Here is a 23,454-nt window from a genome sequence, read left to right as displayed (position 1 = left end):
CTAATAAGGTGAATTGACAATGCAAGGTTTGGTAAATATGAAATAAAATAATTAAGTAAGTGCTCAAGATAATGTCTGTAATATAGCAATCTCTAAACAATCAGTACCTATTTACTGCTACTATGACTGGTAGTAATAAACTTAATTTAGTATTACTATGAAAACTAGGTTAGACAACACTTTTGGCAAAATGAATACATTATCAAAGTTTAATTGATGTGGAATCTTTTCCTTGTGATGGGCAAAATTCAAATACCTACATTCCTTTTTATGAAGTGACAGGAAAAAAAGTGAACTGTCACAGATAATACACTTCTTCTTGGGTGGTCTGCCTGGTTTACAACTTAGAGTCACAATGGCAGAAGTTGACTTTGCTCCTTTGAGTGTGTCTCTTCTGAGATGGCTCATTTATCTTCCACAGGTGATCATCCCAATGCTCAGCACCTGCTAGCCATGGCATCACGACTTCGGGAGAGCGCTGAACTCTTTCAGTCAGATGAAATGCGACCTGCTAATGATCCCAAGGAGAGAGCTCCTGTCCGTGTTCGGATGCTGAATGACATCCTCCAAGACATGGAGAAGAGCTTCCTGGTGCAGCAGGTGCCACCGGGTTTTTATAGGTAGGATATTTATTTCCAAATGTATTTATTTATTGATTTTTGCCCTTGATTAAGTTGTTTTAATTTTTAAAATATGTATTTTCTGTGAACACGACACTTAAAAAAAATAACTATGAGGCCGTAACATCTACAATTTGAAGGCTATCCATCTGCCAAAGAAAAGTTCAAATGTAAAAATAGAGAATAAAGAAAACTTATTTTTAACAGTAACCATATAGAAAATGACTAAGAATATTTTTACATTAATTTCAGCATCAGTCAAATGTGATATGGCTACTGAAAAAGCAAACAGAATTAAAGCTCTGTGGATATTACATCCTAGTCTGGATGCCTTAAGCATCTGAATATTTGGGTAACACAAGGTTTTTAGGATATTGGCTTTTAGGACAAAAGTTCTGTGATCCAACAAGCATCTAAGCTCTCTCCACATCTTAATTTCTATGTCAATAAAGTGAGACAGTAAAATGAAATCTTTTTATTAAAAAAAAAGCTTTTCATATTTCTGATGTTTGATAATTTCTCTTTATGATTTTAAACTCAAATTTACATTTTAAATCCATAGTTATATAATATCCTTTAAAAAAATTGTAGGTACTAGGGATTAAACCCTATGTCCCCAGTCCTTTTAATCTTTTTTTTTTTTTTTTTTTTTTTACATTTTAAGGCAGGGTTTCACTAAGTTGCTTAGGGCCTCGCTAAATTTTTGAGGCTAGCCTCAAACTTGAGATCTTCTTGCCTCAGCCTCTTAAGCTGCTGGATTACAGGTGTCTACCACCATGCCCAGCCTTTATATAATGTCTTCTAACACTATGATCCAGTAAGACTTTGGAAAATAGTCACTTATTAAAATACTTTAAATGAACTGTATGCTCCAATGCATTCTTTAAAAGCATCAGAAATGGAGCATTCTCCTTGTTGAAAACACCTGTTTTTTTTAAAAATCAGGTTCTTCTAGTGCAGGAATGGGAAACAGAAAGAATAAGGTAATTAAATAAAATGTAGTGATGGTAGATATTGTAATAAGAACTAAAGAGAAAAAGCAAACCACATAAAATCCAGCTTTATTAAAAAGTCCTTAGCAGGTTAGGCACGTTATGTTTTGGGATACATTTAGTAATTTTTTCTATTTTCTTAATTTATTAAGAAAAATTTAGAGGCTAATAAAAATCATACAAGATGAATATATTTGATATATGACAAAATAGTAAACTTTCCTCATTTGTTTTTCCTGGCACCTGCACTAGATATAAAAGACACCTCTATAAGCTAAGTTTTCCATCTAGTAAATTCTTTACCCTTTCAATAACCTGTATGTACTTAATTTACTTTATCAAGCATTTTTTAATAGAAAAGTAAGTATTTGCCTGCCCCTGAGTTAATAATGAGCAAACAAATGGTATTTTTTTTCAGTGAGTAATATTATAACAGAGTACATTTTATCCCAGCTGTACAGGCCTTGAAATGTTGATTATGAAATGTCCTGATTCATATAACAAACTTTAGGGATGAAAACTTACTGTGAAATATTTTGATATTGTGCTAAACTTTTGCTACTGTTTTTAAAGGGATATATATCTGACATTCTTTTCCCGAGTTCAAATGCTAGATCATATGAATAACTGATATTTAGCTTCATAAGAAAACTGTCCAATTTCTTCCCAAGTGGCTCTACCATTTTACATTCTCACCAGTAATAAATGACACTTTTGGTTGTTCCACATTCTCACCAAAATTTGGTATTGACGGTGGTTTGGGAATTCACTATTTTAATAGGTATATATTGATCTGTTCTTTTGAACTTACAGTTCTCTATGACACATGATTTGCAACATCTCTTTGTATGCTTATTTTCCATCACCATAGCTTCAGCAATGAAGTATCTGTTGCAATAGTCTGTCCATTTTTCAAAACTGAGCTGTTTGTTTTCTGGTTGTTGAATTTTAAGAATCCTTCCTGTAACTTGGATATAACATCCTATTATTGGATATATGTTTCATAAAGAGATTTTTATATCTTTGCTGATATAAAGTTTGTTTAGTTTTAATGTCATCTAGCTTATTGGTTTTCCCTTCACACATCATGCTTTTTTGCGTTGTATGGAGAAAGTGATCGTCAAACCCAAGGTTACCTAGAGTTTCTCCTATGCTATGTTCGAGAAGTTTTATTATTATGTGTTTTGCACTTAGGTCTATGATCAGTTTTGAGTTTATTTTTGTATATAAGTTTTGGCTTATATATCAAATTTTTCTTTTTCTGCACAAAAATGTTCCATTGTCGCACATTGTTTAGACTCCACCTTTCTTCATTGACTTGCCTCTGCTCTTTGGTCACACAATGTAGTTTTAATATTGCCTTTTGCCGGCAGCATCTTACTAATTCCCAGTAGAATAGCTCTCAGAATTAAGAATGCCATATAAAAGTGATACTGGAGGGGCTGGAGTTGTGGCTTAGTGGACGAGTACTTGCTTCCTACGGGTGAGGCACTGGGTTCGATTCTCAGTACCACATATAAATAAATAAAATAAAGGTTCAACAACTAAAAAAAATATTTAAAAAAAGAAAAGTGATAGTGGAGAAAGGGCATTGTGCTTGGGATTTACAAAAGTGAGAAGACGTTTGAGCATTAAAATGTGTCTTTTCCATTCAGATGACCTGCAAGCTAATTAGTACATGAGAACCAGATGCTCATCTCTAAAATAGAAAATCTCAATAGGCTGTTAATATTAACATAAAGTGAGATGAAATGAGAATAAGATGTGAGAAGATGATTCATAATAATAATTCATAATTACAAAATAAAATAATTGTATATCATTATGCTGTTTTTATTCCTGACTATCTAGTGTTCTCATTTCCAAACCCTCTTTTCCATAAAGCCTAGGGAGAGATATTGTTAAATTAAATGACACAAAAGGTTCTTTACTACCAGAATCACTATAGTGAGGTACATATTTCATTTAAATTTTAAAATATATATTATATATTGCTTTCCATTAGTAAACATTTGCTAATCACCTACCATTTGAGAGATTTCCATATTCCACAGAAAGTAAAAAAAAATTGGAGAGAGGGGATCAAATTAAATATGGAGTTAAAAAAAGAGTAAACAGATTATTTGAATATACTAGCTTCTAAAATAAATCAAGGTACTTTAAAAAAGAGGTTAAAAACCATTTTTTAAAGTGTTCAGGGAATGTCACTGTAAGCATTTTGGTTTCCTGAGACAGAGTTTGTTACATGTATTAATGTTTAAAATTGGAACTACTTTTTAGAATTTGGCATCAGCCATTTTGTGATTGAAATGTTATCTTGTGTGTGTATTCTTCCTAGCTTATTTTAGCAAATTTCAGCAAGATTCCTGGCCTTGTCATCAATTATTAGGTTTACAGGCATGCATTCTTGAGGCTGAGGTTGTATCTATTATTTCCTTTTTTTCATTCACTGATACATTCAGTCTATATAGTCTTTAAAGTTAAATATTACCAGCTCCTTCATTTTAAATGAGTGGAAACAGAGACTTTTGATTTGAAAATTTTAAATGTTCGACTAGAAACCATGGGATTTCAAAACTGCTTTCTGCAAAAATGATTAGCAAAGGTTTTTTGTTAATAGGCAGCCCAAATATAGGGGTCCTAGATATAGCAATATGAACTCATATTCATGAATTGGGGTAGAATATCTGCATAAGATCACACATTTACTATGTTTACACATTTAAAGGATAGCAATTAGAAAGAAGTAATTTCTCTTCCTTCCTATTCCCCTTTCTTCCCACCCTCACACATTTCTGCAGCATCAACTGTGGTTAGGCAGAATTTTAAGAGAATTTTACCAAAGTTTAAGATATTTGATGTGGTTTGGGGGAGAAGCATCAAAGTTTACCATTGCAGTGGTTCTAATTGAAGGATATAGGAATTTGAGAAGCAAGCAGACATGAGCCAGTGTCTAGTAATGGGTACCAGGTAGAAATGGTACTTTTAGAAAAGTGAACATCTTAAGCTCCATCATTAAAACTGAATTAAAGTCTAAATGTTACCTTTAAAAGAGATCCACTGATTAAGTTATAAAATCATCCTATTCTTCTTTCAAAATCTGATTTTTTTAGTTACATCTTGGTTAAGTAGAATGTAGGAGTCTCTAAGTAACTATATTTCTAACATTATTTCTCCAAGGTTACATCAGAGTACACAAAGATGGCTATAATCAGTGACTTAGGGAACACGGACTATTTGTAAGTTGGGGGACATTATGTCCATGTGCCTACACATGTATCCTTATGAAAGATGTGGCAACAGGTTTATGATAAAGTACATTCTTTTGGAGATAGCCAAAATGGCCTTGTGAAAGTTCAGAGGACCATTTCAAGCTAATCCAGGTCAAGGCAATTTTTTTGTTGTTGTTAGAATCCCTGAAAGCAGGAAAATAGCAGTGTAAATGTCAAGATGCTTCTGCCTTGAACTAAGAATAAATAAACCAAGCAATCCATTAAAAGTAGTTTTCAAACACATAAGCTACCAAACTTTGTTTTAAAAAAATGTTAGAACTATTTATTCAAGGAATGACGTTACACAGAATTATTTAAAAAACACATTTCTCAGAAACCCTGTGATCAGGTTTCTAGCTATACATTCAGTATATACATTTGATTTTAAGTAATTTAAGATATGAAAATCCAAAGCCCCAAGCATTTCAGAATAACAATGATCTCATTATACAGTTTTCATGGTGTTTTAATAAGAGTTAGTTATGTAAGTACTAATAAAACCTTATGTTCAGTTTTTGATTGGGATAATGACTACTTTGTTTGGGTTGTACTCTTTCTTTTAGTGAGGTGTGGGTGGTCTGAATGGAACTAAAATCTCACCATTGTTTCTCTTGTCATTAATTCTATCAGCAATGCCTCTGATTTCTTTAGGCTATGAAAAAAATAACTAGTGATTAAGAATTACCATAATGCTTTAAAAATATTTTAATAGCCACCACTTGCACAAAAGAGTCTATGTATGAATATGGATCATTGTCTGCACAATGTAAAATTTCCAAAAGGAGGTTGAAGACCTGGCTTGTACACAAAATTTTTACATTGATGCTCATTGTATACATTCCCTTTTACATTTTTATGAATAAGTGCATATGTTAGCTTTATAGTTACATATCCCTTTCATATTTTAAAAGTTTCCACTTCTATAAGGAGCAAAGAAATAAAAAATAAAATTCTGAGTTTTAAGAGAAACAAAATTAACATACTGAAATTCTGCCTAATCTTTTGTAATCTCTCTTTTTATTAACATTAAAATAAACCATGCATACCATACTGACAGAAAATATTCAGATGCAATTTGGTTAGACATGTATCCCCTTATTTAAAAAGAGAGTGTTCAGTTTATAAGCGTAATTAGTCTTCAATTCAGTCTGCCACTATCAAAATAGAAACTCATGTACATATTCTATTTGGATTTTGTAAAAATAGCTCTTTCAGGTTTGAGGTTTCTTTCCATTTAAAGTGAGGAGAAACACTATCTTTGACATATTAGCAGGTCAAGACACATTTCCAAATCTGGGGCGGGGGGAGTGTAAATTGGATTTCATGTTGCATTTAATAATATTAAGACTGATAATAATAATGATTCCTGTCACAAAGGGTGATTTACTTGTACCAGGTGCTTTGCTGTACATTTGTATATGAATATTGCCAGTAACACTTGTAACAATCCTGTCAGATTGTTTTAGTTTCCCCTTATACAGATGAGAAAACTGAGGCTTTGGGAAAGTTAATATGTAGAAGAATTAGATTTGAACATGGAATGTTTGCTTTAAAACCACTGCTAATTCTACTAGATAGTCACCCCTAATATTTGACCAAAAATTTTGGTAGTTTACTCAGCAGTCAGTAAAAATTTTAGACTGCTAATATAGTCAAAAATTGTATAAGTTCAATTTTCTTAGGTGCTCATTAAATTTAATTAGTTCTACACTTCTGGAATTGCATCTTCTAACCCTGATGATTGCAAAAATGCTTTTGTGAGGTGCCAAATCTAACCCTGCTTCTGGGGAAAAGATATGCATTATTATCTCAAATCAGTAAAATTGCCTTGTCCCCCAATATTATTCTACCCCTTATGTTTCCATAAACCAGATGCAAGGGTAGGGAAATTTCTCTGATAAATCTCATATATCATAGTTGGATACTTTTTTCTAACCTAAATAACTGTATTTTAGGGGAGAGATCACTAGGCTAAGAATTTAGAGATGTAGATTTGAGACCCAAAAGGGCCACTTATCAAGTTGCCCTAGAATCTTCCACTTGTCTTCCATGTTATTCTTTTAGACAATTATGTAAGAGATTATAAAGCAGTGTATCTGTAAGTTCATAGAAATATTAGTTGTGAAAATATTTAAAGCTAATAATGAATTGATTATGATTTTTTTTATTGCTGATTTCTTCTCAATGCATTTCAGAGAAATAATGATTTCATTGAATGTAGATAAATGATAAAATCAGGTTCTACATTAAGGATTTTACCACATGATTTTCTCTCCTTTATGTTATCTGATTTTACTATCATCAACACAGCATTTTCATGTTTACAATCGTCCAACTAATTTAATATGATCCAAAGAAAATTGAGAGAAATGATCATGCTCAGTGTTTTCTTTGTAACCACTGAAGCACAAAACATCTCCTTTTGCTAAAAATGAAAGTACTCATAGATTGCATGTTTAATGGATCAAATGCTCAGGAATTATTTTGTTCTTAACAATAGCTAAATTATTAATACTGTCATTTTCTTCCTGTAAGAAGTAGATCTTTATTTCATGAGTAAGTAAATATGTAGTAGATATAGTGTATTGAGACAGAAAGGACTGAGAACCAATAGGCATGGTTCTTTAGAGTCATATTTGTTTCTGTACCCTCACCCTCAGTGGAATCCTTTCATGAAATGAAAGTTTACATGAGCTCCTCTAGTTGAGGAAGAAATGGACACATATCTGCCCTGTGCTCATGGTCATCTGAAAGGCCTTCTCAGGCCGCCAGAATGACATCAACTTGGAAACTTACAAGGACAATAAAAGATGAAATGGTAAACACTCATTTCATAGTCTATAATTAGATCTAAACATTCAATTGAATAGATAATTGTCATTCTTATAAAAATACAACAAACCACCAAGTTATATATGGCAGGGTTCTAGTATGTCTTCTCAATCTGCCTTTATCAGATTTTTCTATTTTGTGAGAAATAGAAAGTAATCTGTGAATTCAAAGTAGGAACAGTCTTAGTAGAGAGAATTAGAAGTTTGTATGTGCTTTCAAAGTGCTGGAGATATACAAGTCAAAGACAACAAAGGTTGTCTCTTAAATCAAGGACCATAGAACTGAAACAACACCCACCCTGACAGTGCTAGCTGCCTGCAGCTCTCAAGCAGCCAATTTCCAGTAGCTCTCCATGAAAATCCATGAATCTCCTTCTGCCTCCAGCTTACCTGCCTTCAACCACTGCTGAGGGATACGGATTAATTTTCTCTTCTGCCTTCTAAGTCTTTCATTGTGCATCTTTTCCTGTGCTCTTAAAAAGGTTACTTGATACCCTTCCTCTACCCTAATGGTTTCTCTTCTCATTCATGATGCACTTGCTCCTTATTTCCCTCTCTGTCTTCTGCATAAGAGAGAAAACTACTGTACTTGTTGGAGACCAGCTTATTTCACTTTACATGATACTATCCAGTTCTAAACACTTTCTTGCAAATTAAATTGTTTTTTCTTTTTTTATGACTGAATAAAACTAGATTTTTGTATATATTCCACATTTTATTTATTCCCTCAGCTGTTGATGGACATCTACCCTGATTCAATAACTTCAGAGTTGTGAAAGAAACCATGTATATGCATGTATCTCTCAAGCATCTGACTTTGATTCTTTGGATAAATAGCCTGACCATATGGTAGTTCCATTTTGAGTTTTTAGTTTTATTTTGAGGCATCTCCATCCTGATTTCCATAGTGGCTGAACTAATTTAAACTACCAAGAGTATATAAAAGTTCCCTTTCCCACATCCTCACCAGCATGTATTGTTATTTGTATTCTTAAGGATTGCCATTCTGACCTGAATAAGATAGTTACTGAATATAGTTTTGATTTGCATTTCCTTCATGGCTCAAGATGTTGATTTTTTTTTCATATTATTGTTGGTAATTGTACTTTGTCCTTTGAGAAATGTATGTTGAGCTCATTTGTCTATTTATTGATTGGGTTTTTATTTACTTGGCATGGAGTTTTTTGAGTTCTTCATATATTTGGAATATGAATCCTCTGTGAGAAGCAGAACTAGCAGAGATTTTCTCCCTGTCTGTTGGCTATTTCTTTCGACTGCTGTCTGCTTTGCTGTGCAGAAAAATTTGATACCATTTATGGATACAACTTATTGATTCTTGTTATAATTTTCTGAGTATACAGGAACTATTCAGGGATTTTTTGCCTGTGCCCATATGTGGAAGTGTTTCCCTTGGTTTTCTTTTGGAAGTTGCCAAGCTTCTTAGGCCTCAGTTTTCATCCATTTTGAGAACTTCTGTATGAGATGGGAGACAGAATCCAGTTTTATTCTTCCTGGATCAGTTTTATTAGTGTTATTATTATTATTATTATTATTATTATTATTATTATTACTATTATTATAATTTGTGTGTGTGTGTGTGTTTATGTGTGTGTGTGGTACTGGAGATTGAATCCAGGGATACTCTACCACTAATCTACACCCACCCTTATTTATTTATTATTTATTTGTTAAATTTGAGACAGGGTCTTCTTAAGTCATTAGGCTGGCCTCAGACTAAACCTGTGCTCATCCTGTCTCCTGAGGAGATAGAATTACAGATGTGTGCCCCTGTGGGCTTCCTCCTGGATTTGCTCTATGCTGCAGTGGTGGTAGTGGAGGTAGAGCTATATCCCGTGCCAGATATTAAATGGAATGTTTAATTTATAATATATTTGTCTGTCAAGCAGAAGTTAGAAAATTTAGGGAATAGCACATCAGAATTTTAAAAAATAAAATAATCATCATGTATCGTGTACCTAATGTGCTTAATGTATATCTTGGTTCTTCACAACAGCATGCATGATCTCGTTGGAGCTGGTAGTTTTGCCCAGATCCCTTATTTCAAAGCCTTCTTTCTTCTTTACTACACTCTCCAAAGTATTTATGTAAGATCCTATTTTTTTCCTTAGTTGCTCTACATATGCTCTTTTTCTTGATCTGTGAATCATTTGGGTTCATAGTTTACTCATTATGCGAGTAGACGGTGTGAGGCTCAGAAAAATGAAAACTTTTTTCCAAAGTTATTAGGGATGATAAATGGCATATACTGGTGAACCAATAAAGCCTGGTTGCAGCCATTCTGGTTTATTTTTTAACCAAATCATTGACTGCTTTGGTAATAAGTTGACAGGAGTAAAATTAAAAAGGAAACTTTTTTAAAAAGATGAGTGATTTAAACAATCATATTTCAAGCTAATAAGGCAAGCAGAATATATTTTGTCTAACAAAAATTGGATATGAATCACTTTGCTTAGGCTCTATAATTAATAGCAATGGGTTAAGTGAATAATTTCTTCCTTGTATTTGCCCTTTTCCTGAATTTAATATTTTCATTTTTCATCTGTGAGGTAAGAATTGGTGCCTCTTCTTCAATATATGTACCCAGAATAACTACTGATAACATTAGATCCATTAATTCATCAAATATTTAGAGTTCAACAATTGCCAAAACTAGCCCAGACATGGAGAATATAATGTGCATAAATGAAAAGATCAGCCCTACTCTGTGGTCTTTACCCTTTTTTGGAAAGAAACAGAATAAGAAGACAAAGGATCAAATAAATATATAATTAGAAACTTTAAATTCTCCTTAAGAAACTTTTTCTTTTTAAACAAAGCCTAATTATTTGGGGGAAGTAATTTAAGCTGAAACTAGAGAATAGGCAAGAACCTAGAGGCCATGGGGAAGGGCTTAGAAGCTATTTCAGTGCTTTAAAAATCTGAATGTATGCAGATAGTAGCAAAATTTTATCTACCTATTAATCAGTCTATCCTCCCATATCTATGTATTACTGATGTGTAGAAAAAAAGATTATTAAGGTAATGAAAGAAATGAAGAGGTTATAGTAATGTATGATTTTAATAATCTAGGGGTATTGGTCAGATTTCTCCAGGTAAACAGCAGGAGAGAGAGGCTGGGGGGAGAAATGAGACAAACAAAGAGAGAGAGAGGGTGAAAAACTATTTTAAGTAATTGGCTCATATGATTGAGGAGGCTGCAGAGCTAAAATCTGATCTATAAAGTAGACAGACTAGAGACTCAGGGAAAGAATTGGTGTTGTAGTCTTGAGTCCAAAATACGTCAAGAAAGGTAGACTGAACATTCAAGTGGAATTACTATCTTGCCATCTTGAGGCAGAATTTCTTTTTCTCTAGGTAGGGTGGGGGTAGGGGATTTTGCTCTTTGTCCTTCCACTGATTATATAAGGCCCAGCCACATCATCAAGGGCAATCTCCTTTATTTAAAGTTAACTGATTGATTGTAAATGTTAATAGTATGTACCAAATATGAGCCTAGCAATATATAGACTAGTGCTTGACCAAATGACTGTGTTACATAGCTTAGCTAAACTGAGGCTTAAAATTAGCCATCACAGAGATCATGTTGGTGGAAATGGGAATAGAAAAAAAGCAGTTGAATTTGTAATATTTTGGATATAGAACCTACAAAACTTTGTGATGGATAAGATCTAAGAGTGAAGATGAGAGGAGAAATTAAAAAAAAAATAACATCTTTCTCGTGAGTAGTGAATTTTAATCACTATGAGGTAAATGGAATGAGTCTAAAAGAGATTCTGCTGATTTCTGCTCAAATAATATGATTGACAAGATAAGAAAACTCTTGTTAAGTTCCTTAAGTGGATGAATATTCTTGGAAAGAAATTCTGTCCATATCTGTCTGGTTATATTTGGCTAATTCTAACGTCGACAAAAAAATTCACCTTGCCTTCTCTTTCTCATCCAGAAGTAATTACATGCAAATAGTAATCGGCTCTTGGTGCAATAATGTGAAATGGGAGGAAATGTGGCCAAATATTTTTGGAAGGAGTAGCTCTTAATTTTGCCAGTTAAAGAGTCTCCAATTTTTATTTTTATTACTAATCATAGTAGGTTCACTTTCTAATCAAAGCTCACATATGCTACACCAGGGAGTTTTGAAGATAGACTAACTCATCGTAATTTTACACAATATCATTTAAGATCCAATAAAATATAGCCTTGCTTGATACAAAAGTTTTGGAGGAAAGAAAGTATATTGTATGTCACCAAAGGTTACATGTATTTTTTGAAGAATCTACCCCATTTCTCATTGTTCATCTCGTCCTCTTTTTCTTAACTATGAAATTAAATAGTCTTGAAAAAACAAAGAATAGACATTTTCTGAAAGCAGATTCATAGCCAGTTTTTTTTTTTCAAAATGGAATATCAAATAGATAAACAGAAAATCATTTTGGGCATTCAACTGCCAAATAAGATGAAAAAAAACAGAGTTACAGAGAAATAGAGATAAGAGAAGTTTCTTGTTTTGTTTTCTTTAATTGGGGTAGGATCCAAGCAGATATCATGTTGGTAAGTCTTAAGCAAGATCTTATAAACTAGTTGACCTGGTCTTCCAAAGATGGGAATGAACAAATTGAAGGGTACTTCCCAACAAAGGCTTCCTAAATAGTATCAGGTTTTATGTTTCTCACAATCAATTTGGTAACACTTAACATTTTTCACTGTTGATTGAGATCATCAAAGTTATATGTTCTCTTAGAATGTGATAAAGCCTTCAAAGAGCATTGAGTCCCTTGCCCCTATGCCTAATAACTATGAATAGGCTGCTGTCAAAAACTGGAAATAGAAGTGAACAGTTTGATGTTTTGTCATTATTTCTTCTTCCCTGGGTTTTATTGATTACCTCTAACTGCTGGTGATTGCTGCAGTTATTCGGTGATATTCTACCTCTGTTAATGAACAGTCTGTTGAGCTCTGTGCAAAGTCATTTGCCTTTGAAAGTGCTCTTTTAGCTTATTTCCGTTTGATTGGTGTGTTCCAGAGCATGACCTCAGTGTAAGGAGGAACGTTACCCTGCATACATAAACTCATTCCTATCTCGGCTCGCCCTTTCTGGCACAGGAGAGAGCAGTTTTAACTTTCATGAGGTTCTGGAGTATTCATGTTGGCGTTATAATCAGCAGAAACTTTGCGGAGAGACCTTTGAGACCTCAACTCTTTCGATCTCTAGGACAATATCTAAGATTTAGAAAATGAACCCACATTATGAGATCATAAATAACTGAGCTGAAGATAAACATTAGGATTTTGCCACACATTGAAGATCAGTGTGTAAATGCAAGTGAATTTTTTGAGTAGTTTGAAATTGAGCATATGAGGCCAACTACATTTTCCTTTCTTATCCCATATAAAATATGTGGTTTATTGTGTCCACATAGTCTCTTTCCAAAGATTGTAAATTATAGTTTTTATGGACTCTTGATGATTGAAACATAGTTGGAGCTTGAAGGTCAAGGCAGCAAACTGTACCCTAAATTTCTACTCATTGATGATGTATGGTACATTTAGTGTTACACTTTTTGCTATTACAATTAAAAATCTGTCAATGTACACTATTATTTCAGGTTTTCATAACATGATTGGTTATCCTTAATCTTTCTTGAATTATGTGATGCAAGGCCTTAACCTTGGGAGAGAATCTTCAAGTTCTTTAATAAGATAGTAAGATATTTATTTGCTTTTTTTTCCCTACTATAATGTTAAACCATAAAATTTAGGCTATGCTTGTTTTCAGTAGTGTCATAAGCAAAACTACATAGAGGCAACATTCTGCCTGTAAAAATGCTTTATTTACATGAATGTTAAGAAACAATTATTTCAGATTTCAGTTTTTACTTATTTAAAAATAAATTTAAGGAGAATATTTTAAAAAGCAATGCTATTTTAAATTCCTGGCTTCTTACTATTCCATTATCAGATGTCTATGTAGACCTAACAGTACAAACAAAGTATATATTTTGATTCATAGGATTGTTCATAGGAAAATATCATGAATCAAGTTTTTAAGGACCTCAATTAGCTGTTTAATGCAACAACTGCTTATAATTATGTGACTGAAATCTATAAATCTATGTTTTTTAATATGGTAGTCACTAGCAACATAAATCTATTAAAAAGTTTGAAATGTAGTTAGTCTAAGTTATGATGTTAAAAATATAAAATGCACAATGAATTATGGTAGACTTACTATGAAAAAAGATAAATGAAAAATATTGCTAATAATTTTTAATTGATCCATGTTCAAATGATAATACGGAGATAAACAAATATAATAAAAGTACTTGACATTTCTTCTTTACATTTTTTTACTTTTAATTTATTCTAATTAGTTATACATGACAGTAGAATGCATTTTGACATATTGTACACAAATGGAGTACAACTTCTCCTTCCTCTACCTGAACATGGTGCAGAGTCACACTGGAAGTGCAATCATACAGGTTTATAGGACAGTAATCTCTCATTCCAGTCTCCTTCCCATCTCCACACCTGCTCCACTCCCCTTACTCCCCTCTGCACAATCCAAAGACCCTTCATTCTCCCCCATCCCACCCCATTATGGATTAGCATCCGCTTATCAGAGAAAACATCCAACCTTTGGTTTGGGGGGTTGGCTTATTTCACTTAGCATGATATTCTCCAGCTCCATCCATTTACCTACAAATGTCATAATTTCATTCTTTTTCAAGACTGAGTAATATTACATTGTGTATAAATACCACATTTTCTTTATCCATTCATCAATTGAAGGGTACGTAAATTGGTTTCACAGTTTAGCTATTGTTAATTGGGCTGCTATAACCATTGATGTGGATGTATCACTGTAGTATGCTGACTTTAAGTCTTTGGGATATAAACCAAGGAGTGGGATAGCTGGGTGAAATGATGGTCCCATTCCAAGTGTTCTGAGGAATCTCCGTACTGCTTTCCATAGTGGTTGCTTATTTTGATGACACAGGGTCAGCTGAAAAATTACAATATGTAAGCATTGTGGGAGGCCCTGTGGGCTAGAAGTTTTGTAGCAATGCTTGTGCAGGATATTACACACCGTGGCTATCAGTGAACACTAGTGAGCAAATGTTAAAATTGAGATGAAAATATTTTAACCAAATTAGCTTAGTAACTTTCTTTTTATTAATTATGAATTATTTTTTTGCTATTTTTACCCTCTTTTTTTCTTCTAAGATAAAAATATGACCTTTTCAACACTAACTTGGTCATGTCCGTTCTTTAACCCTTTCACTCCTGACCTTACTCTACCAATTTTCCAAAATCCTCCCACCTCTATTTCTACACATTGATTATCAGTTTTGGTTGCTGCAGTGATTTCTACCTTTTGCTTTGAAAACGTATTCCTAAGGCCTATGTGAAAATAAATCATTTTCCCCAACGCTTTTACACTACCATACCCTTCTTTATTCATTGACCTACTTTCCCAAAGCCTGGTTTACTTTACCTGGTTACTTTAATCCTGCATTTTAAAGTAGGATTAAAGTTTTAATATACATATATATATATATATATATAACTTTAATATATATATTATATATATACACACACACACACACACACACACACATATATATACATATTCTTTTATACACATATATATTTTTCTATGGCTTCTCTCTTCTCTTTTTTAATTTGTTCTTTTTTATATATATACATGGCAATAGAGTGTATTTTGACATATTATACATACATGGAGTATAACTTATTCTAATTAGGGTCCCATTTTTGTGGTTGTACATGATGTGAAGTTACATTGGTCATGTATTCACAAACATGTGTAGAAAAGTTATGTCCAATTCACCCACTTATTTTTTAAGCCTGTAGCATTGGCTCCCCTTCCTCATGTAACATTGTACTGCTGTTATTATCTCCATATCATTGAAGACTACCACTCGGTTTTCAACTCTCTTTTGGAAGCCCTCCATTTTCATCCTTGGTGGAGTGTACCCAACTCGGGTTGCCTCAGTTTCCCCATTCTGTTTTCAGTTGCTCACTTTTATCTTAGAAGTTTTTCTTTCAAGTTACTTGTTAGACTCTCTTTAAATTAAGAAGTACTTTTTCCCAAAGTTAACATCCAGAAGTTTGGACTCATAGCCAATTTTGCTTAAAATAAATAGTTCAATATTTTATGATTATTATTATTACTATTTTTTTTAACAAAGTCAATACTGTGGTTCGAATGTCTCCTTCAAAACCCGTGCTGAATTTAGTTTCCACTGTGATGGTATTGGCAGATGGGATCTTAAAGAGTGATTAGGTCATGCAAATCTGCCCCTGTGAAAGGATTAATGCCTTTATCAAAGGACTGGGTGGTTAGTTAGAGTGGTCTTGCTGTGCATGTGAGCTCTTTTACCCCTATGCTCTCTTCCTCCCAGCCTTTTGCCCTCACTTGCTTTCTTGCTTTTTTTCTTTGGACATGTTAAGATGCAGCAGGAAGGCCTTCACCAGAGGGCGCCCTTCAATCTTGGATTTCTCAGTCTCAGAATTGTGAGAGAGGATTTTCTTTATAAATTACCCAGTCTGTGATATTCTGTTTTAGCATCAGAAAATGGACTAAGAATTTCACAATGATAAAATCCCAATTAATGAGGTTTCCTATTTTTTTAACTATCAAAAGAGGCAGGGATTTCACAAAGATAGATTCAATAAGAAGTGAATAGAGTCAGAGGTTATAAAGCACATACTTGAAGGTCATATTCTTTTTTATGTTCCTACTTTCTTTTAGAACAATGTCTTTATTATGCTCGAAAAGTTTCTGCTAGTTCAACCCTCTATTGGTGTGTTAAAAGAGACATAGATTTTAAGTGTTCAGAGTGGGTGGACAAGGTTTAATGTCTGTGATAAACTGCTGCTTTTGTTAGAAAACACCCTGAGGCAAGTATCTCTGCCCATCTAACATGATGTTTGAAAGGAAACCATTGTCATGAAGAAAGGAAGAAAATTTATAAGCAGTTTTCTTATTGATGAAGCTATGAATTATTGTAGGTTTGGGACATGCTATACTCTGGAAGATTGGAAAAGGTTTATTTTGTTGTTTCTGCTGGAAGCCTTTTCTGTGTGTGAGCCATGAATTTCAAGTTTCATATTTGTTGGACTATTGTTTTAGCATAAGTATAAAAACCCATAAGATATTGGGATTAATACCCTTTCCACTGTATGCTTTTATAAATCTCAATTCTGCTCCTCAGGCCTGTGGATGTTAGGCAGACTAATCTCTCCATGTCTAGTTTCTTTCTATACAAAAAAAAAATGCTATAAACTGGGCACAGTGGTGCATACCTGTAATCCCAGAAGCTCAAGAGGCTGACGCAAGTTCAAAGCCAGCCTCAAAAATGGTGAGGCACTAAGCAACTCAGTGAGACCCTGTCTCTAAATAAAATACAAAATAGGGCTGGGGATGTGACTCAGTGTTTAGGTGCCCCTGAGTTCAGTCCCTGGTAATCCCCCACAAATGCTATAAGAGGCCAGGTATATGCCTGTAATCTCAGCAATTTTGGAGGCTGAGGTAGAAGGATAGCAAGTTTAAGACCAGCCTCACAATTTATCAGGCCCCAGTCTCAAAATAAAATTAAAAAGGTGTGGAGCTGTAGCCCTGGGTTCAATCCCAGTACAAAAAAAAAAAAACGCTATAAAAATAAGGCTGCTTACATTAAATTGTTTTGAGAATTATATGAGTTAAAGTACACAAAATGCTTAGAATGTTGTCAAGCATACATTAAATGCTCAAGGAATCTTAGCGATTACTACTATCACCATAAATACTTTATATAATCAAATTTATTTGGTGTGTACTTGATAGAAACCTGAGAAGATAAACAATGAACAAGAAACTCTCTTCATTCTTGAGCAGTTCTGCCTGAAGAAAGATAAGTATCAATAAAAGAGTCACAATGGTCTGTGATTAATACTATAGTAGATTCATCCAGCTCTGTACCATGGTGGTACTGAGGAAAGATTAATAAACTTTGCCTGAGTTTGTTGCAAAATACTAGTAGCAGGACTCCTTTCTTAACTACATCAAACGTGTGCTGTGTTCATTCAGACCATGAGGAACTTCTTTTCCCATTAGTATCTCTGATTTAGCAGTTGGATTCCAAGTCACAGAAATCGCATTCGCTAATTTGCTACGATCATTTAAAAAATTACAAAAAAAGACCTTCCCTATCAATCTACAAATGTATCTCAGAAAACTCTACTAGGGAAGTAGAGTTACAGGAAAAGCAAACAGGTATGTGATCTAGTAGTTAACGGCATGTTGAAGTACAAAGGGACAGGTGGTTTTATTTGCACAGACACTTGCAGGGCATATGTGTCTTGTAAAATCCATGGAAGTGCCCTTTCCCTTGTTCTCTAACTGTTGCTTTTGATCCACATTTTTCTGGGCAAGAGAAGTCATCTAATGATCTCAAGAGTTCTATGAAACTAAGAGTAAAGTCAGCTGAAAGTTAAGGGGGTTAGTATGTGTGTTATCCCAGAAAACAAAACAGAAATTTCAAATAACAACAGAAGATAGAGCATTTTGTTGTTGACCCTACCAGGTACTGCGCAAAGCATTTCACATGTAATAACTCATTTATTAGAAATACGTATATTTAGAATAACAAATAAATGATATATTATAAACATTGTAGGAACTGGTGTTTCCCATTTTACAAATGAAGAGAAAGGGTTTCAGAGAAGGTAAATAGCTTCACAATATTCTAGATCATCAGGCCAGAACATGGTGGTGATGGGTCTGGTAGCTTGTGTTGTGGGCATAGAGAGGTAAAATTGAACCTCTACCCTCTTATCATTTCTGGCTGGCCCTGAAAATTAACATTTGAGAGATTAATAGAAGAAGGCATACCACAATTTGTTTGATGATTTTTTTAAGTACCTTGGAGCCATAAAATGAAATTGAAGACTCAAATTGAGAGCCAAATTCCTATACTACACCAAGAAAAGTGAGTATTTATGAAACTGTGGTAAGACAAAGGGAACTGGGCTAGGACAATGAACTGTAGAAAGAAATGGCTCACCTGGACACAATTTGTACATTTCCCTTGGCCTCTACTTCTCATTGCTCATGACAAAATGTCTCCCCCCTCCCACTGTCCAAGGAGTGTATCTTTGTTCTATCTCAGGCATTCAGGAAGAAAAATAATGAAGAGAGAACCCTTCATGTATTTGCTGCTTTTCAAGTGTGTTCAGCTAAAAATAATTATAGACAAAGTGATATGTGTTATAATGCCATGTTTGGACTCCTTGATTTTAGACCCAGATGGACATAATTTTGATACGGACCACTTAGTATTCCCCTCTTAAACTTCCCTCAATTATTATGTTTTAGATGTAGTATATATTATTTTCAAATATGTTCCTTCTTTAAATTGTTCTTCCTCAATAGGGAATAAATGAGTCCGTTACAGCATAAATCATAAAAATTAGGTATATTGGTGAACCTCACACTATGCAATCGAATGAATTGATTACTGGTATAAATAGCACTTCCATAAATAATGTCCTATTTTGATAAAGCATATGTAATGAATATTAAGATTTGAAGATGGTTCTTGGAATGGAAAGAAGAGTATGATGATTTGAGATAAATACCAAGACAGGCTGCTGTGGAAATATTCTACAGCCTGTAAGAAATCCATGGCTTTCTACCTCCACATATTTACATTGGTGCCCATGAAACAATACAACCAGCACTTTACCTCTTAAAACACAGTGTGATATATATATGTGTATATATATATAAAGAGAGAGAGAGAGAGAGAGAGAGTTTGGAATGTCTTTTATTCTTGATTTTTATGAGACTAAACATAGCATTTTACAGTATAATAAACAGCTTTCTGTTCAGTTATATGATTTGGGGATGGAGGCACAGAATTTAGATTTTTTTTCATATTTCATCATAGGAAAGAATTACTGTACATATACACACATATATTTTGATTATGTACATATATATCTATTCTTATCCATACATATATGTATCACATATATAAACATATATATGTATTTACACACATCAAATACATATATATACAAAATGTATATACCTCAAAATGTATATACAGATGATAAATACTGAAATAGCAAGAATAAGGAAGAAATGGTTCCAAAATGCTATCAGATATGAAGTGTTTCTCTGAGTTGATACTTTATATGCTAATAAAACCACAGGGGGGAAAAGCTTGTATGGCTTATCCTCCAAGTCTCTATTTATTCACAGCTGTTCAATAGTAGCACTAATGATCGTTATCATTGTACCTCATTTCCATTCAGAAAGTGAAAAACAATTTTCAAATTCTATTACAAAAGGCAAAGCAAAGTTTACCTGGCTGTATAGAGCTAGGTAGAGAGATTCAATGAAATATCTTTTAAAAGTCTTCCTAAATTTTCATAGGTATGATGAGAATAATACCATTGTAACCACTTTCTTCTTTTTCTAGCAAAATGTAGGCCATCCTGAATTCATCTTTTCTAAGTGTTAAAAAAATAAAAATTTTATAATCGAAACATCATGAGACTTAATCATCTTAATGTATTTTATGAAATTCAAAAATCATTTCACTGACTACCTGACATTTATATAATTTCGACATAGAACACACTTTACTATTAGAGGTCTTGGCTTTTGTATGGCACAGAATTCAATGAGTGAAAGTGTTTGGGGGATATTGGGTTATTATGTCTGCCAGAACATTCACTAAGCATAGAATAAAATGTCAAGGTGACTTGTTTCAAGATGTTTAGTGCAAAGAACCCATTAGTTTTCTCCCTCTCAACTCAGGGCCACAGTTCCAAAGGGTCTGGATAAGAGATCCAAGTACTATTTTTTGCACAGAGTCAGTCAGTATAAGGCTTCAAGAGAGAAACGGGATGGACATAGATTACCAGAACACAGTCAACTGGAGAAAACTAATGGCTTCAAAAACTAGTCTGTATTTCAGACATTAACATCTACATTCTGCAAAAGAGCTAACTACCCACTCATAATATATAGTTATTAACTAAAATACACATAAATTTTAATCAATTTATTTAGGTATAATTTAATTGATTAAGAAAAGATAGGATTAATTTTTAAATAAACAGTGACCACAATATCTGGTTTCTTACTAAAGGGGAAAGTTAGCAATTAATTAATTCAAAAAGCCAGTCACAGTGGCACAAGCCTGTAATCCCAGCAGCTCAGGGTGCTGAGACAGGAGAATTGCAAGTTCAAAGTCAGCCTCAGCAAAATCAAGGCACTAAGCAACTCAATGAGACTCTGTCTCTAAATAAAATACAAAATAGGGCTGAGGATGTGGCTTAGTGATTGAGTGCCACTAAATTCAATCCCTGCCCCCCCCAAAAAAAATTGATTCTGATTTTATAACCAGCAAAGTCAGAGAATTTTGAATAACATTTAGAAGAAATTACTGGGTTTGACTTAACCTTAATCAGCAAAACCAAATGATTATGACTTTCTCCCTTCACTTTAATAATGTGATTTATATATCCTTATCCTTTTCCTTGGAATAATTACAAAGGAAATGGGCTAAGCAATCTTAAATGAAGTCAGGTCTGTGAATATAAGTCTAAGTAATGAGCCCCTCAACAGCCCATATCCACTGTTCATCGAAAACTTCAAGCCATCACTGCTAGTCCATAAAGACTGGAATTCAAGATTATGGCTGTTTTGTTTTTAAGAGTAAAGCATTGGCTGTCCAACTGCCCGGAGGGTGAACGTCCTTGAATCTGAAACAAGCAGAACTAGTAGATGTTCAAATGTTTGAGAAACCAATTTGTTTTAACTGAAGCATGTGTCACCACTCTTTTGATAAGGGATGAAGCACATTTTTAAAGTATTTTTCTGACAATTGTAATTTTAGATTTTTCTCTCTTCTTTAAACTGCACAAGTGAGACATCATCTAAAATTTCCAGTTTCAATATCCCCATTTTTCGCAGTTTACTTGCAAAACAGTCTAAATGCAGATTTTTTTTATGCATCACTCTACTCCTCCCTTCCCTGATAATCTTTTCAATTACCTCTCCACATGTAATGCACCAATACTTTGTATCAATTAATCTTTGTGAAGTTTCCCAAAACATTCGGGTTCATTTTCACAGAAATAACTATTTCCTTCACACTTAATATGTAACTATTTATACAGTGTTAATTAAATCATGTAATTTTGTATATAATTACGTAAGTCCCTGGAGGAAACTAGTTTGAGAACAAAATAAGACCAGTTGCTAAATGAAAAACTCACTGGAGGGACTGTGGAGTATATGTACGTATTGCTTAATATGGGTAAGTCAGGGAGAAGGAAAAAATATACAAATTCATGGAAGGTATCTCAGATCCATTGCATCAGAATCTTTTAAGCAGTTTAAAATTTCTCAGGTTATTCTTTTTTTAATATTTATTTTTTAATTGTATTTGGACACAATATCTTTATTTTATTTATTTATTTTTATGTGGTGCTGAGGATCGAACGCAGGGCCTTGCAGGTGCTAGGAGAGTGCTGTACTGCTGAGCCACAATCCCAGCCCTCAGGTTATTCTTTTTTCTTTTTAAATTATTTTTAAAAATTTATTTATTTGTTTGTTTGTTTAATTAGTTACACATGAAAATACAATGACCTTGACATATATCCTATCTGACTCAAATGTATGTCAGGTTATTCTTATTCACATTTAATTTAATAGCCTCTGCTGGAATATTACAGAGTACTTATCAACTAATTTGAGGAGGAAAAACACTGTCCAATACAACATCAGTATAGAGAATAATTCATTTAAAAAATCCTCTTGAAATTCACTTTTCTTTCCCAGCAACCAGTGCAGTGAATATTGTCTGGGTTGCTGTTTTTTAGATTATTTTTGAGTGTTTGATATCGGAGCCTCTTTCCCATATGAGGGGAGACCTAGAATTTAGTGACAAGACATATTTTATACCTGATCTACAGTACAGGCATGTGACCTTAGCTCAGCTAATTGCATGAGAACCTCCAAGGACTTCAAATCTGAAAGAAGTGAAACAAAGAGGTAGAACTATTCCAAATTATTCATTGAAGATGGGATCAAGACTGGCTGGGGTTGATCGAATGCTGACAAACAGCAGTATTTCCATGGTGGAGTGTTCCCCATGCAATGATGGGGTCTCTGGTATCAATGCTTTAAACTGACTATTCCTGTAGAAGATTTTGTCAGTGCTTTCGAATATTCGGCTTCCTTTGATTACTGTCGGGTTTTTAATATCTTCCATCACATCTGTAACCATTAAATGATTTATGAAACTAAATGTATAGTATACATGTACATACATTTATTTATTCTTAAATAAGACATTATTTTTTTTTTCTGGATGGTATAACTAGATGCACTCCTACTTTGTGTCAGAGACTCGAGAGCCCTCTTTAGCCCTCTGACATTCTTGGCTAAAATGAATGAAGGAATCTCCTTTTAGAATTCCCAAAGCATAAAACTATTTCTACTATCTACTCACAATTTGTATTTTTTTTAACTTTAACATAATCAATAGAAGTTTGCCTATCTAGTACTTTTTTAAAAATATTTTTTCAATTACACATGGACACAATATCTTTATTGCGTTTATTTATTTTTATGTGGTGCTGAGAATTGAACCCAGAGCCTCAGGTGTGCAAGGCAAGTGCTCTGCCACTGAGC

The 23,454-nt window shown here is 33.6% G+C and overlaps 1 protein-coding gene across 1 annotated transcript in view; it reads left to right on the top strand.

The window, feature by feature from the left end:
• The window catches only part of LOC144369545 (inactive N-acetylated-alpha-linked acidic dipeptidase-like protein 2), a 156,710-nt gene that overhangs the window by 116,575 nt on the left and 16,681 nt on the right, over positions 1–23,454 (top strand). The window contains exon 3 of the mRNA XM_078029794.1: positions 422–620. Coding sequence (XP_077885920.1) covers positions 422–620 — 199 coding nt within the window. The remainder of the gene's footprint in view (positions 1–421; positions 621–23,454) is intronic.

This window comes from Ictidomys tridecemlineatus, chromosome 12 (genome assembly GCF_052094955.1).
Source record: "Ictidomys tridecemlineatus isolate mIctTri1 chromosome 12, mIctTri1.hap1, whole genome shotgun sequence".
Classification (NCBI taxonomy): domain Eukaryota; kingdom Metazoa; phylum Chordata; class Mammalia; order Rodentia; family Sciuridae; genus Ictidomys; species Ictidomys tridecemlineatus.
This window is presented reverse-complemented; position numbering and strand designations above follow the sequence as displayed.